This window comes from Phaethon lepturus, unplaced genomic scaffold (assembly GCF_000687285.1).
Source record: "Phaethon lepturus isolate BGI_N335 unplaced genomic scaffold, ASM68728v1 scaffold7448, whole genome shotgun sequence".
Taxonomy (NCBI): Eukaryota; Metazoa; Chordata; class Aves; order Phaethontiformes; family Phaethontidae; genus Phaethon; species Phaethon lepturus.
This window is the reverse complement of record NW_010559632.1, coordinates 32,646-48,056: the sequence shown is the minus strand read 5'-3', so window position 1 is coordinate 48,056 and position 15,411 is coordinate 32,646. Positions and strand designations below refer to the sequence as shown.

General features: G+C 36.5%; 1 protein-coding gene across 1 annotated transcript in view; it reads left to right on the top strand.

The window, feature by feature from the left end:
- Window positions 1–2,691: 2,691 nt before the first annotated feature.
- NUPL1 (nucleoporin like 1) overlaps window positions 2,692–15,411 on the top strand; it is a 32,264-nt gene continuing 19,544 nt past the window's right edge. The window contains 11 exon segments of the mRNA XM_010293411.1: window positions 2,692–2,727; window positions 2,729–2,924; window positions 4,270–4,305; window positions 5,743–5,895; window positions 6,930–7,064; window positions 7,813–7,923; window positions 10,791–10,815; window positions 11,267–11,332; window positions 12,091–12,265; window positions 13,577–13,656; window positions 14,353–14,471. Coding sequence (XP_010291713.1) covers window positions 2,692–2,727; window positions 2,729–2,924; window positions 4,270–4,305; window positions 5,743–5,895; window positions 6,930–7,064; window positions 7,813–7,923; window positions 10,791–10,815; window positions 11,267–11,332; window positions 12,091–12,265; window positions 13,577–13,656; window positions 14,353–14,471 — 1,132 coding nt within the window.

Here is a 15,411-nt window from a genome sequence, read left to right as displayed (position 1 = left end):
CTGAATGAGTGTCTCTGGATTAAATCGCAGTATTGCTTTTTGCAAGCCCATTTGAAAGCAAACAAGTTTTCTGAGTTTCTTCTAATACTCTTAATTTTGTGGTCATGACAAATTGATGACATTCTCATGTTACCTGTGCTTGGGTTTTTTTGTTTCTGGTTTTTGGGTGTTTGGGTTTTTTTAACTCCCACAGTGAGGCTTATATGGAGTTGGTAAAGAACTTCAGTTTCTTTTGCTTCATGTCTGTTTCATGCAGGTTTCCTGTGATTAAAATGAGCAAATTAAAATAATATTTGTTTATTCAGAAACATTCTTCTTAAATGTACTGTCAGAAATGAGGAAAACTTTTGTCTTGCTGATCTGCACTTGCTAAAAACAGCCTATTGAACTTAAATATCTTTTTTTGGGGTTTTTGCTGTTCTAACTGGCTTTTTAATCTCTTAAAAATAATAAGTAAAAGTTTTAACAGGTGCTAATTAATAGGATATGGTATTTGCATTTTAGTCAGATATTTATTCTTATAAGCAGGACAAGTCTTCAGCGACTAGCTATTGATCAAGTATCACAGAGGAAGAGGCCTTTTTACTGCCTGGTGATTGGTGAAAGAATCTTGAGAATCCCTATGAGATGGTTTGCTTGAGAACATGTTTGAGACTATAAGAAGCAGCAGCTGTTCTTCTGAGCTGGGTCTAAGACAATATTGCCAGGTGTTGGGAGAAAAGGGGCTTTATTGTGTAGACCAAGTATAAGTATTATTCATCAGTGTGACCAATCAAAGATTATATTCTGGTGGCCCAAAGCCTGCTTAATTCCTGCATTGCACCAATAGCTGTTCAGGTACTTATGCTCATTCTGTTTGTTAATTGATGTTCTCTATACTATGCTTTAACCAGGTGCTATGCTTTGTTCTAAAATTATAATTAAGACCTGACTTCAGTGACCAGAGCTCTCTTCCTTTTATCTGTGGGGAGTAGATAGTCCTTCTGGCACATTCTTTCTCCTGCTAGTGAGAAAGCTGCCATTGCTTTATTTGTACATTTTGTTTTCTTTCTACCTTAAAAAAACAAACAAAATACCACTTCATTATATTTGGGTTTTTTTTGTCCTATACTGCTGAATTGCTTATTTTGTACCTTAGCTTTCTTCTACTGGAATGCTGAAACAAGGAAAACTTTCACAGATGAATCATCTTTGTACTGGAAAAAGATGGGAAGCGTAAACCCTTGACTAGTGAGAGAAGCACCATGTTGTATGTTTAACTTTAGAAGCAGTTAGGTCATGGTGCTATAGTTTGGTACGTTGAAATTTTGGAAGCAAAGCAAGCTGAAATGCTTTTGCTCCTGTCGAGTTGGACAGTTAGTGGGTCTGTGTCCTTCTAAACTTCTTGGCCACTCTGCTTCTTGAATTACTTTGAGTCTTGCACCTAGATTTTGAACTTGCAACCAACTTTTGCTGGGCTTGCCACTATCAGTTTTGTAGATATTTTGAAAACTTAATATCATAGAATAGTTTGGGTTGGAAGGAACCTTTAAAGGTCACCTAGTGTGAAAACTAATTATAGGGTTTTTTTAAGGATTTACTTTTGTGTTTAATTTATTACACCTAGGAGCTGCCTTCACAGAAATAGAGAGGAAATAAGGGAACAATGAGAGAACACTGTACACCTGAAACATAAAATACTTCTTGACAACTGTTACTCTGAGGTCAAAATTGCATTTCGTTTCAGTGCTGCTGTGTACTTACACAAAATATTGTTTAAGGTAGACAAAACTTAGTTTCTAAAAAGGCTTACAAATGGGAGCAGGAAGTTGCTACAAATAAATTATTCACCTCCTCTTTCCTCAATTTAAGAACAAAATTTTTTAAATTGTGGAATCATCTGGCTGCTATTACCTGTAATTACATTGTTTACATAATAATGATTATTGTATTCCCCGTGTTTTGTACAGTAACTTAGTGCATTCTCGGCTAAACATAAAGCCTGTTCTCCATTTGTCATGAAACTTTAAAAATCTGTAACTACCCAAAATAAATTTAAAAAGCTTAATTTTCCTGGTGATGACTTATCTCTGGTTCTCTCTTTCTTCTTTCTTCCCCTTCATCTGTGAAAATAGCTCTGGAAGTTTATCTCTGTAACTTTTGGATGTATACAGTCAGAAAAGAAAGTATTGCAGGTATGCATCCTCTATGGTTTGCACCTGTGGGGAAGGTGGTATTTTGGTTAGAAAATGAATTAATGCATCGGAGTGCTTTGGTGGTAAGAGGGCAAAGTTGTGCTGTTGATGTGAATGCTTGTGTGTCTCTGCTTATCACTTTAGAATGAAATAAAGCAACACTGGTTGAGATTTCTGGTCAGAGGTATCTAACTGGACTTGTAACCTGCTTTGAAAATATGTTCTTGCAGGTTTGTTGTTATCTTTGTGCTGCATCTAGCATTTGTTCTGCCATTTCAGTAGTTCATGGAGAATAATTAGAACTAACAAGATGATCTAACAGAGAAGTTCAGATTTCTTGTAAGATGTATCTGTTCAGCAAGGAGTTGAACAAATACTGGAGTCAGTGTCAGGGAAGCAGTAGGAGTTATGGAGCTGTAGAAGGAAAGAGGGAGATAGGCTTTGTCTTTCTGTTTGGTGTCAGTGAGCTTGGACTCTGTCTTGTCCAGCTGCACTGTGTATGGTTCGGGGAAAATGAATGATGGCATGAGAAAGAAACTGAAATAAGGGGTGCTGGTGGATTTTTTTATTTTGAAAAATAATTATTGCTAATAGTCTAATTTTGTAATAGCTCAACAGGAGGACTTAATTTTGGAACTCTGGGCTCTTCCACTGCTACAGCAACTACATCAGCTCCTTCAGTGGGATTTGGGAGTGGACTTTTTGGATCAAAACCAACCACTGGCTTTACACTAGGAGGCACCAGTACAGGTAGAAAAAAATTTCTTGTACAGCAGAAGTGAAGTATATCATGTACACAAAAAAAGGTCATCATAATGTGCTTACTTCTTTCTACAGAAGTTCTGTAGCTCGGAATATTACTTACATAGTTTTGTGAAAGTCTTCATTGGACAGTTTAAAAAGGTCATTCACTGCAAATTATGCAATACCAATGCTGCAGAAACAAATGCATTTTTGTGCCTGGACCTATGTGTAAATTGTTCCATAATTTGAATCCTGATGTTTTCTAGAAATCCAGCTCTTCATCCAGGATGCTCAAAATTATGATTTAAGATTGAGGTATATTTTGATCTGAAATGTATTTAAAAGCCTTGTGAGATTGTTAGTATATTTGTAATGTGATATTTGTAATCCTGCAATAGTAAACATTTCTGGATTTGTTTGGGTTTTTTTAATGGTAGCAATGTGCATGAAGAAATTTATCAATAATTTTCTTAGGTCTCTAATTCAGCCTATGAACATAAAGATTCTTATAGGAGTTTTGGAGTGCAAAATAGTAAGACTTTTCTGACTGGAGGCATTTTTTTTTTTTCAGCCATCATGCAGACATAACTTAATGAATTTTACTTTGGCTCCAGTATTGCTGGACAAAATGGTCTGTTTTTTTTTTCTTGTACATTTGTATGAGTAGGTAGGGGAAGTTCTAAGAACCAATCTACTGGATACAAATTCAACAGTAGACTGAAAGCCTGTATTACTTTGTCTACATTGGGATGATTTCTTTTAGCTCTCAATGATTCTTACCTTCTAATCAGATGTTATTTAAAATGTGAAATGGCATAGCACTGTGTTCAAAATAATCTCTTTAAATTACCATTGGGGCAGAAACTCTAGACCAAGATGCAGGATTTTACAAAGACTTTGGACTCCATAATCCTCTTCATTATACTGTAAATCTGCTTATACGTACTAATGTTATATACTGCTATATGGCTGAAAAAAAATACTGAAAAAAAAAAAAAAGAATTACTAGTTTCCCTATTTTTGTTTACCTTCATTTGCTTGAAATTTCAAACAATTTGCTATACTGCTATGTTAACATCAGCTTCACTGTCGGCAGATTATTATAAAGAAAAATGATGGGTTTTGAAGTCAGTTATGCTTTGATTTGTGCTGCTGGTGCTTACAAATACTGTTTTCTCTGTTTACATTTTGCTTTCAACATACTAAAGAAAAAACTTGTATAATAGTCTACATATTGTCTCGCAATGTTGCATTATGTCAGTGGGGTTTTTTTTCATGTTTTTTACTGTCATAACTGCTCTGTGGTCTTCAATTAGTATTCTTATTCTGTTTGTTTTCATTCTTAAAGCAGGAACAGCAACAACTATTGCTACAGGACTGACACTAGGTAAGGACCGAATTTGGACTTCGATGTTACACAGAAAAAAAACACAGATCTTTCTTGTAATGTAGAAAGTTAATGGTCATATGTGAGCTTTTTTCCTGTTACTAATTGCAGTCTGCTTTGCAGCCCAAATGTTAAGGCTGCAAACCAGACTGGAGCCCTGCAGTTCTGGGTGCTGTTACTTGTTAAAGGATTATTGCATTCCTGTACAATAGTGACAGTGGCCGTAGGCCATAGTGAAAAGTTAGACTCTATATTTCTGTCCCCCTAACGAGTTTCATCCTTCAGCAGAGGGGAGGTGGAATATGTTGTCAAAGAATTCTTCATACAGTTTCCTGCTCTAAGGAACTTTGTGTGAACAGGTCTGGAAATTACCTCTTCTAGAAGAATAAAGAGGGTTGAACTGTGAATGGACCTTGGGAATTTTTTAGTTTTGTTTCTCTGATGCATTAGTGACTATTTTTCAACTGTCATTAGAAATACAGGAATATGTGTGTAGTTGTGGGGGTTTTTTTTTCCCCTTTTTTAAACACCAGCAACTGAGGTCTGAGGAGCAACTGAGCTTGAGTATCACAAATGCTGGGGGGTGGTGCTGCAGGACAGACTGCAGTCCAAGAATGTAGGAAACCATACTGTGAATAAATAGGGAAAAATAGTGTCGGATGAAGAAGCAAAGGAAATGAGCAGAAGAAGAGAGGAGCAGCAGCTAACCCAGAACAGACTGTGTAATGCATAATCATATGTGGCAGCCGGTACTATGCAGGTCAACATTAATTCTTTTCAATAGCTGAATGAAATTATTTCATCCAAAACAGACACACAGCAGTTACTGAGAATACCAAATATGTGTTTCTTATGCATGCCATTGTGGTTTGTGTATGTATATGCACACTCCTCCTTTACTTCAGAGTATGGAATCTAGAGTGTTAAAATGTATTCTTACCATGAAAACAGCAGGAAGTGGAAGCTTTATTTGCTTTACTTCAGAGTGTTCAAAAGCAAAGTTTGAGTGTCCTGTTTACAAATTAAAAGGATATGTGCGTTCATTTTGGTATGCACATCCAACTGAGAATTTTTAGTCTTTATTTTGGGCAGTGTTGTTTATAGCTCCATTTACCAATATTTGGCTCACCTATTAGATGCTCGTGGTAGAAGCGCTTTTTTTAACCTTTTTTTTGCTTTACCACTAAATGTAATTGCCAGCCCATGATTAAAGCCCATTGGATCACTAGGAATTATGGAGAAACAATGCCTGTGCAATTAATGTAAACCTTTGGAATTTATCTGAATGTGCTATGGGAATATTTTACTTAATGCAAGTCATCTTGCATGCTGTAGTGCTCACGATGGTTAAATGGCAATAGTTCAGAAGAGAAGGTGAATTGACCGTTCTCAGACAGAATGTTCTAAGAGTCATAATTGTTTCTGGGTTTCTTTTAGGCACGCCTGCCACCACATCAGCAGCTACCACAGGCTTTAGTTTAGGTTTCAACAAACCTGCAGGTTCAGCCACGCCATTTGCTTTACCTGTTACTTCTACCTCAGCGGGTGGCCTGTCATTATCATCTGCTCTTACATCAACTCCCGCAGCAGGTAGGAAAATGTTTGGGGTTTGTTTGGGGGTTTTTGTTTGTTTTTGTTTAACAATAAAACTTTAAAAACAGTTCTACACTCTATATTTTTCTAGTATTTACATAATTTTAAGGTACTTTAATAAGAAGGTTCACTGCACTTCATTAGTTCTAAATCTGGGTACACTAATACAGATAGATTTATGGGCACTATACCATGTGATATAGGCAGCATATAATCTAAGTCATTAGAAATGTAGCAAGAGCTGATTCATCATGTGAAATCACTATTTTTGTTGTTGTAAACCCCACTGAAGGTTGAAAGCTTCCTACTTGGGCAGTTGAAAAGTTTGGAAAATGTCTACCTTCTGTAGATGGCCTGAAGTGATTAAGTAGTAGTGGAAACAAGGTTTTTCCAGTGTAGTTTTCATACATACCTGCCATCATATTTAACTCAGCTAAACTGCACTGTGCATGATGATGATTGACTGGAGTTCATTTTTCTTAACCTTAGGAGTCTGCATTTGAGCTCAGCTATTTGTGCTCTGTGTGCTGTCCCTTTGTGCCTATGTTTTTTCTCAATTCTTCCCAATCCTACCAAAAGCTGGGGTGCTTATTTCCAGAAGAAGGCTTAAACTGCCAAGGAAATGTCTTTGTATCATCTGTCTTATGTAAATGATTTTAAAGTTTAACATAAAACATTGACATTTCAGCATTTTAATATAATGAGTCAATAGTGCTCATTATATCCATTATGCTGTAAAATGAGTTCTGTTCCAGGTGTTAGATTCTCTAGTGTTCTGGGGGACTCCCAAAAATTTTACATAGTTGCAGGTAAATATGGACTAATCAGAATTATGACATTATAGAACAAAATAACATATAATTCAAAAGTCTCTATGGCTTTGTTTGGAAAATCTGCAGGAAATAAAAACAACAATGGAGTTTATTATCCAATTATGATAAAGATGCTGTTCAGATCTTTCAGTTATTTCAGATTGTCTATGATGTATCTGAATACAGTGTCTGCATGAAGCTGCCTTGCTTTCTCTGCAGGAACTACTGGCTTTACATTAAATTTGGGTGGCACGACTGCTCCGACAACAACTGCCTCCACAGGCCTTTCCTTAGGAGGAGCCTTAGCAGGTTTAGGAGGTTCACTCTTCCAGAATACAAGCACAGCAGCAACAGGTGAAAGTTATTTTAGTTTTTTCTCCTTTTGTCTCAAAATATTGAAACTTAATGTCTGTTTGTATAAATTCATAATGTAAGATTTAGTTTATATAAAATCTTAACACTGTGAAAGTGTAATTTTTAACAGTTACAGTTAAGAACAGTGTTGCTAAGCCTGGACAGTAAAAATGAAATCTGAAATCATTGGCTGTTTTCTCATTCTTAAATGCACTTGTACTTTTTTTTTTAAATGAAAACAGAAGGAAATCTTTGTCATCACCATAATTGACTCAAGGAAGTTGACCATAAATGGGAGAGGGCAATGATATACAAGTATCTCCTTTAGCTGTGGAGAAGTTGAATGCTTCTTATTTTGGTGGCTTTTGGTCTGAATTAAATCTTTTAATTGTTAGTATTGTCATTTCACAGCTTCTTTCAGCTCTAGGGGAAAAATTTGTTGTGCTGTGTTGTAGTCTTGGTAACACTGCTCTTAAACTCTAAATGAAACAGAAAGATACTTAAGATGCTGATAAGTTAGCTGTCTAATTAGTTACCTAGTAATGTGAAGAAATTACATTAAAAAGTTGCATACAGTTGTATGAAACTCCATGCAATCTGCTTTCTTCTGTGCTTGTTTTGCATATTTTTAAATCCAAATGTAGTAACTGGACACTGAAACTGCAAGCAAGATTATATGTGCTTTTAGTTTAAAATCAGTGTTAATTATCAACACTAACTGCAGAAATTCCATTTGGGTATCTTGTAGGACTTGGACAGAATGCTTTGAGTTTGACTCTGGGGACAACTGCGGCTCCTTCAACTACTGCCAATGAAGGTCTTGGTGGCATTGATTTTAGTAGTTCTTCAGACAAAAAAAGTAAGTTTTGTTTTAAAACATTAATAATTTTTTTATTGAGAAAATTATCAGAGCACTGTAGCAATGACAATATTTCATTGTGCTAGGAGCATGGAATTAAAGATGATGTCCTCCTTCCTCCCTCCCTCCCCCTCCTCCTCCCCCCCCCCCCCCCCCCCCCTCAGTTATTTCATTCTTTGGTATTGTGCTTGTATAGAAGAATAAGATTTTGGTTGAAAATGTAATGTAAATTTATTTAAAATAAGTATAAGCCAATTTCATACCTGAGAACCAGTATCTAAACCCTTTAGCTTTTCAGGGGTGAAGACTCATACAACCGTTTGCTGGAAAGCCATGGCAGATTTTTGGCCAGCTATGTCAAATAGCCACTAGAGGGAGGAGCAGAGCTATGTTTAAGTAATGCATTGCATATACGAAGAGTACTCGTTTGAAACCAGTGCTCTCCAGCTGTGTAACAAATCTTAGACTTGGTTTCCTTTTTCGAAAGGCTGCACAATAAAAATATCCTATTTTTAGCTGTTGTTCTTCCAAGCTGTATTTCTGGTGGTGCGTAGTTCGATCTGATACATTCTATCAGGTTGTCAAAACCAGTTAGAAAAATTTTATGTTGTGGTAGCTTTAAATTACTTAAGTAAGGGAATATTGAGCATTGAGATGTGGATACTTATTAATTTGTCTTGGTTTTATACTTCTAAAGTAAGCTTAACTGAAGCTGGTTGTAAAATGTGCATTTTCTCTGGGGAATCAATACTGCTAATTTAATCTTTTGACTCTATTCAGGAGACAAATTTTAAATTAGGTATACCAATAGCTAAAGAGAAGGAACTATAGAAACTGTATGAAACTGTCTTTACAGAGTAACATAAGTTGTGGAGACGTAATTCTTCATACTCGTAGAAGAGGTGGCATACTGACTGTCCAAACTGGAGTGCTCTTCATGATGTTGATTGGTTTTGGAGTTTATTACTGGAACTGGGAGTGATGAAAAAACCCTGCAGTTTCTAGGTTCTTACGGGATTTCCATTACTATAATATTAGGAGATCACAACGCTTCCATCATATACAAGTATCTTAAAATGAGGACCAGAGAACCACAGGCTCAGTCTATTTCAGTCTGACATCTCACCATTGTTTTACCCAGCTCTTAGGGTGGAAACTTGAATGAGTACTTGAATTCCCCCTGTGTTGCATAGTGGAACTGCAGGAGTTGTACTATCGCTGTCAGGATGATAAGCAGAGATCCCTTACATAAGCAATGTGAGGTGTCGAAGACAACTATTTCTTGAGTTTTCTTAATTTAGGTTTTAATTTAGGAGTGTTTCCTGTAATGGATAGTGCTAGCTTAAGCGACCCAGACAAATCTGTGTCCTGCTACTCAGTTCTGTCAGTACAATTGTTTATACTGCTATATGAGGAACTCTGTTAAGGTTTGATGGTGGTGGGTTTATGGTTTTGAGGTTTTTATTTCTTTCGCTTCCTGAAGAAAATGAAGGAGATGTGGCTACCAAAGAAAAGTGCCCAAGGAATCCCAGGACAGATGGGGTCTAGCACCTGTGTTCTCTTCTCTGGAATTGGTTATAAAAGCTTTTCCTTCTGGAGACTGAAGACTGATTGTCTAATATTTCTTTAAAATATGGCTGCAGGAAAAGAAGCTGTTCTAAGAATACATATTTTCCTCATGTATTACTAAAAAAATGTAAATAATGTGAAAACTGGAGCACTCACTTGCCCAGAAAGTTGCAAAATCTGATTTCAAATCTGTATCTTTACTTTGTAAGTATTGTTCTGACATACAGCAAAAAAAAAAAAGGTAGCTGGAGAGAAAAAGTAAAGTATGCTCAGTTTTCTGCCTAATTTTTAGGTTAGCAGCAGAGAAAAGGAGTCCTAAATTCTGGGGTTTAACCCCTTTTCCATTTTTTTTTCCCCTCTTGATTTTATGTAGATCCCCACTCCCCTAACAAAAGTCATAAGGAATGGTTGTGAGACTCCAGGCTTTCTAATGTACTGGATGAGAGAGTCTGCACACAATTTAAGTAGATGTTGCTTCTAAAAGTAGTGGCTTCTTCTGGCAGGAGCACTGGTTTATGCAGCTTGAAATGTTTGTGGCACTAGCATTAGCTGCATAGCTACTTTGTGTCTTGGTGGCATGGAGAGGGAAGTGAGGATGTGAAATGTATCCAGCCAAAGAAGGTGAATCCCACTTCCTGGGCTTTTGAGTGAGTGCTGTTCTTAGACTGCTCTGGTATGGGATGTGATTACTACCCCTATTTCTAGTCATGGCCTATGTTATGCATGATATTGTTTTCACTGTTACTTAGAGGCATTTGACATCTTGATCCATATTTATGTAGTTTGGAGTGTGTAGATGGTAGGTAAACAATAACATCTTCAATTCTGTAAACCCTCATTCATTACTGGATTTAATGCAATAGCAGAATTCTTAAGGAAGTTCAATGGGCAAACCTTCATTACCTTTGTATTTGAGAGGAGACTGCTATTGCTGAATTTAAACACTTGAATGTTCTGTGGGCACAAGTCTGAGTTGTGGTTGCATAAGCAGGAACAGATTTCTTATGCAACTGCAGTGTTTATGCATTTGTAGCGACTTGTATAGTGACACAAGATGTTTTGGCAATACTCTGCCAAGAAATTAGCACCTCAGCTGTTGAACCATTGTTCTTGAAAAGATACTCATCTGTGAAGGGGGAGTAAATTAAACGCTTTTCTCTTATGGCTAGCCTAGTCTGTTCCTCTTATCAAGAGAAATCAAGCAGATTGCAGTCATTAGTTCTTCCCTAAAATGTCATTAAGATTGTTTTGTTTGTTCTTCAAAGCTTTATTTCTGACCTACAGTGTTTATTTTCTAGATGACAAAACAGGAACAAGACCAGAGTAAGTGTCAAATTTTCTTTGTGTTCCATGTCTTATTAGAAAACAGCTAAATTAAATATATTGGCTTTCCTACTACTTCAGTCTTGAAAAAGGTATAAATGTAAATAACCAACTTTTGCAATATGGCCAATTTAGTAATGATGGTTCAGAATTTTAAACACTGCAATTTTCCCATCAAATGCAATACCTACAGCTTATCTGGCATCTGCTATAGACTGATTATGCGGTCTGAAAAACGGTTTCTGCAAATGTGTACAATGCTTACACCACAGGCTTGGACCCTGGCATAGTGTCTGTATGTCTTAATCCAAATCATTCCTAGTTGCGGCATATATGCAATGAGTGCAAAGCTGTGTAGTCAGTCACTTGAGCATTTTCATGATATTTAATAGTCCTACAAAAATGTTTGGCAGTATTAAAGCACCATCTAAACATCCTTTGTCTCTTGTAGAGATAGTAAAGCACTAAAGGATGAAAATTTACCTCCAGTAATCTGTCAAGATGTAGAAAATCTACAGTAAGTAGTGTTTTTTATTTATGATAGTTGATTAGCTGAAGTATTGTATGCTGTTGATGGTCTGTGACAAAAACGCCTTATTGCAGACTGCACGCAGGATAACTTACTAGCCCAAGGCTTTTTGACAGGTTAACCTTGGGAACAGAGTAGATGGATAGTTTAGTAGATGCAGCCTTAGGTTGATTTTTTTTTTCAGCTGCACTTTTCCGTGCTTTTACACAAATGGGCATGCCCAACAAATATGCTCTTAGAATCTGATCCCTCTCTCCCAGGGAGTATTAAGCCTATTGCACATACACAGTAAGCACTGAACCTTATGTTCATATTGCTATGTATTGTGGGACTCTGTGGAATAGAGAACTGCAAAAGAGCCTTCCCTCAGGCAGGAAGGAGGCAGGTTGTAGACAAGTCAGAGGCTGTATGTCACTGTATTTGTGAGTTCAAAGTAGTAATCACGTTTACATAGACTATATATTATTTTATATATGAAATAATTGATATATATCTTCATTTGTCAGGGTTTGGCATAACATGTTTAAACACTTGCTATTGAATTTGGGGGAGGTTTGTTGGTTTTTTTTACAGTATTAGCATGCTAGGACTTAAGATAAGGCTATGCTATACAGTAATTTTACTGTTCAGTACTTGATTTTGGAAAAATTAATAGTTATTTAAATAATGTGACTGAGAGGTAAACAGTTGCCTACTTCAGGTTCAATATGTTTCTTTCCTCCCCACCCCCTTTTTCCTTTCCTCAGGAAATTTGTGAAAGAACAAAAACAAGTTCAGGAAGAAATTAGTAGAATGTCCTCTAAAGCAATGCTTAAAGTACAAGAAGACATTAAAGCTTTGAAACAACTTCTGTCTGTAGTTGCCAGTGGATTACAGAGAAACACTCTTAATATTGACAAGCTGAAAGTGGAAACTGCACAGGTATAACTGAATAGAAGTTTTGTTCTGTAGAGTTTGTATGTTGATTATTTCATACAGGGTAACTAGCCTTCTTTATCAGTTAACACATGTGTCCAGACTAAAACGGTTGTAAACAAAGTGGAAAAATTTAATCCTTTCTAATCTATTTGAAGTTACTGCGGGAGACTGAAACCTCTGATGTCAGTATTTTCAGATGAGTACAGGAGCAATAAAATGACCTTTATTCAGGAAAGCACTCCTGTATAGGAAGGACATCAGAAGGGAATGTGTGTCCCCTTTAGTTGAGTTTCAGTTATATATTCAGCTGCTAGTGAAGACATAATGGTAACAACATGCTGGACTCTGCATGAAATGCGAGTATGTTTTCTTCTGATGTCATGGGGTGATTTTTTTTTAACAGTCATTTCAGGGACCAAATATCTTAACTAGCAGTAGTATTCATTTAGTGAACTTGGGTCACAACTCTGTCAACTGGTCTGCATCTTAACTGGGCAACCAGTCTGAGCTCAAGTTTCAATGCAAGTGCTTTTCAAGTTAAGTTCTGTACCACTTTTTATTTCATCTGGCATATCAAGGCTGCTTGCTATGTAAGTAAGTGTATTTTATTCTAAAGTAAAAACGTTGATTTTTTTCTATATCTTGTGATACCAAAAGGAAATACTCTACAGCTGTGCCTTGCCAACAGTTTTCTGTGAAAACAAAAACTTGTTTCTGTTATTCTTATATTTCTGTAATTGATGCAGTTGAGAATAATCACAGAACCAGGCACTGAGAAATTCTTAATGGTGGAGTTATTAGAAACTATTAAACAGAAGTGTATGCTGTAATTATCATGCATAAAAAGATCATTTCCATAGAAAGAGAGACTTTTTTTTGAACTAGTTTTTTTTTTTTAAAGGCAAAATAATCCTTTTTGTTCTATTTCTTCACTTCTAGGTGTGTTACTTCCTTGCACTTGACTGCTTTTTTTCCCCTAGTCCTCAATAATGTAACAGGATTTATGAAGTACAATAGAAGTTAGATCTCACTTTTGACAGTTTAGTGCAATATTTTCTCAACTTTTGAGATCTCAATGTGCTTTCAGTATGTGCTGCTGTTTGTTCCTTCCCCAAACTTCTGTGGGTATTTGCAGTTCACCAACTTTCTGGCAGTCTATTCTTTGAAGAATTTCTGGTCAGATTCTACTGCAGTATTAATTTAAATATATGAAGAAAATATTTTTATGTGAATGAAAGTAGAGTTGTAGCTATTTTTCTTTTTGAACGCTTCATACAGAACCTTACCTTTTATTAATTTTCCCCATCTCTTTAGGAGCTAAAGAATGCAGAAATAGCATTACGAACACAGAAAACTCCTCCTGGTCTCCAGCATGAAAATACAGCCCCAGCAGAGTGAGTTACTGTTATTCATAAAAAATAGTCAATAATATAACTTAGAGAAAAGAAGATTCCAGAGAGACCTTATTGAAACCTTCCAGTACTTAGAGGGAGCTTATAAGAAGGATGGGGACAGACTTTTTAGCAGGGCCTGTTGCCATAGGACAAGGGGTAACAGTTTTAAACTAAAAGAGGGTAGATTTAGATTAGGTAGAAGGAAGAAATTTTTCACAGTGAGGGTGGTGAGACATTGGCACAGGTTGCCCAGAGAGGCGGTAGGTGCCCCAACCCTGGCATCATTCAAGGTCAGATTGGACAGGGCTCTGAGCAAACTGCTCTAGCTGAAGATGTCCCTGCTTATTGCAGGGGGGTTGGACTAGATGACCTCTAAAGGTCCTTCCAACTCAAACCATTTTGTGATTCTATGAACTTCATATTACAATTTTCTGCTTCAAGTAACATTTGTACTGAATGCTTCATAGAATCAGTGTTTTATTTCTACACTTAATTTATCTTTCTCTCATAGACATGAGAAATAGTGTCTTTACTCTCTTTCCACTAGTAGAGGGATGTCAAGAATGTTAAAACTGTTAATTTTTTTATTAGTTGCAATTAATTAAATGAAAATTGTCAGCTAATACAGATCAGATTAAAAAATAGTGGCAAACTAGTGATGTTTTATAATATAGTTTCATTGTTTTACTCATCTAGCTACTTCAGAATCTTGGTTGAGCAGTTTGAAGTACAGCTGCAGCAATACAGGCAACAAATAGAAGAACTGGAAAATCATCTTGCTACTCAAGCAAATAATTCACACATAACTCCACAAGGTAAATGTTTTAATTTTCATGTTTCTTACATAAAAGTTAAGAAATCTTATACCTATAAGAAAAACTTAGTAATTAATCTCCTCTTTTGTTACTGTTGGCTTTTCGTATTTAATGTACAGAAATAAGTGTTCAGATAGATTCTGCAGTTGTTCAATTTGAAGATTTTTGAATTAAAGGTTAAATTCATAAGAGTTCTTGAGCTTTTTAAGATGGATCCAATTCCTGAGGTACAATTTATAAGCCTAGTTTGTTTCAACATCCACTGTATCCATCTCCCTTCCTTCAGCATCTAGCTGTTATAAGGCTGATGTCTGGCATCTTCTGTCTTGGATTGGGCTGTCTGACCAGACGAATATGAGTGTCTGCTTTGCCAGCTCCAGATCAAAATGGGAATTTTTGCTTAGTTTGGAGCCTGTTGGTATTGCCTTCAGCTCTGAATGACTGAGAAAATTCAGTCTTGTTTGCTGCCACATCATTCAATCTTGGAAAAAATCTGGTCAGAGAATACTGAGGACAGTAGTCTTCTGGTTGGTTACCATTCCTGTGATCACAGACATTTTTGTCTTTTGGACCATTTTGGTACAGGTACTGCAATAAGCAGTGATTTGGAGTTTATGTCTTTTTATGCCAAAATGTACTTGAACATCTTGCCATCACAGGATGGTACCTAGGCTCTGAAGCTTGTATGTCAAAAGCAAGAGAACTGTTTAGACCCTGCTTCCAGAATAAAAGATGTGCTGAATCGTGAAGGTCCTGTATCCTTTCCATGTGATCTTATCTGCCCAGAGTGTAAGGGGGATGCCTTCACAGATGTTCCTCAGGCTTTTCCAGCAGTTTCTGCTATAATCTAAAGGTTCCTTGCTTGTGTGGGCAAGGCTCAATCTGTTGTGCCAGCATGCTCAGACTGTCAGCAGATGATCTAGTGATCTAGTCAACACTG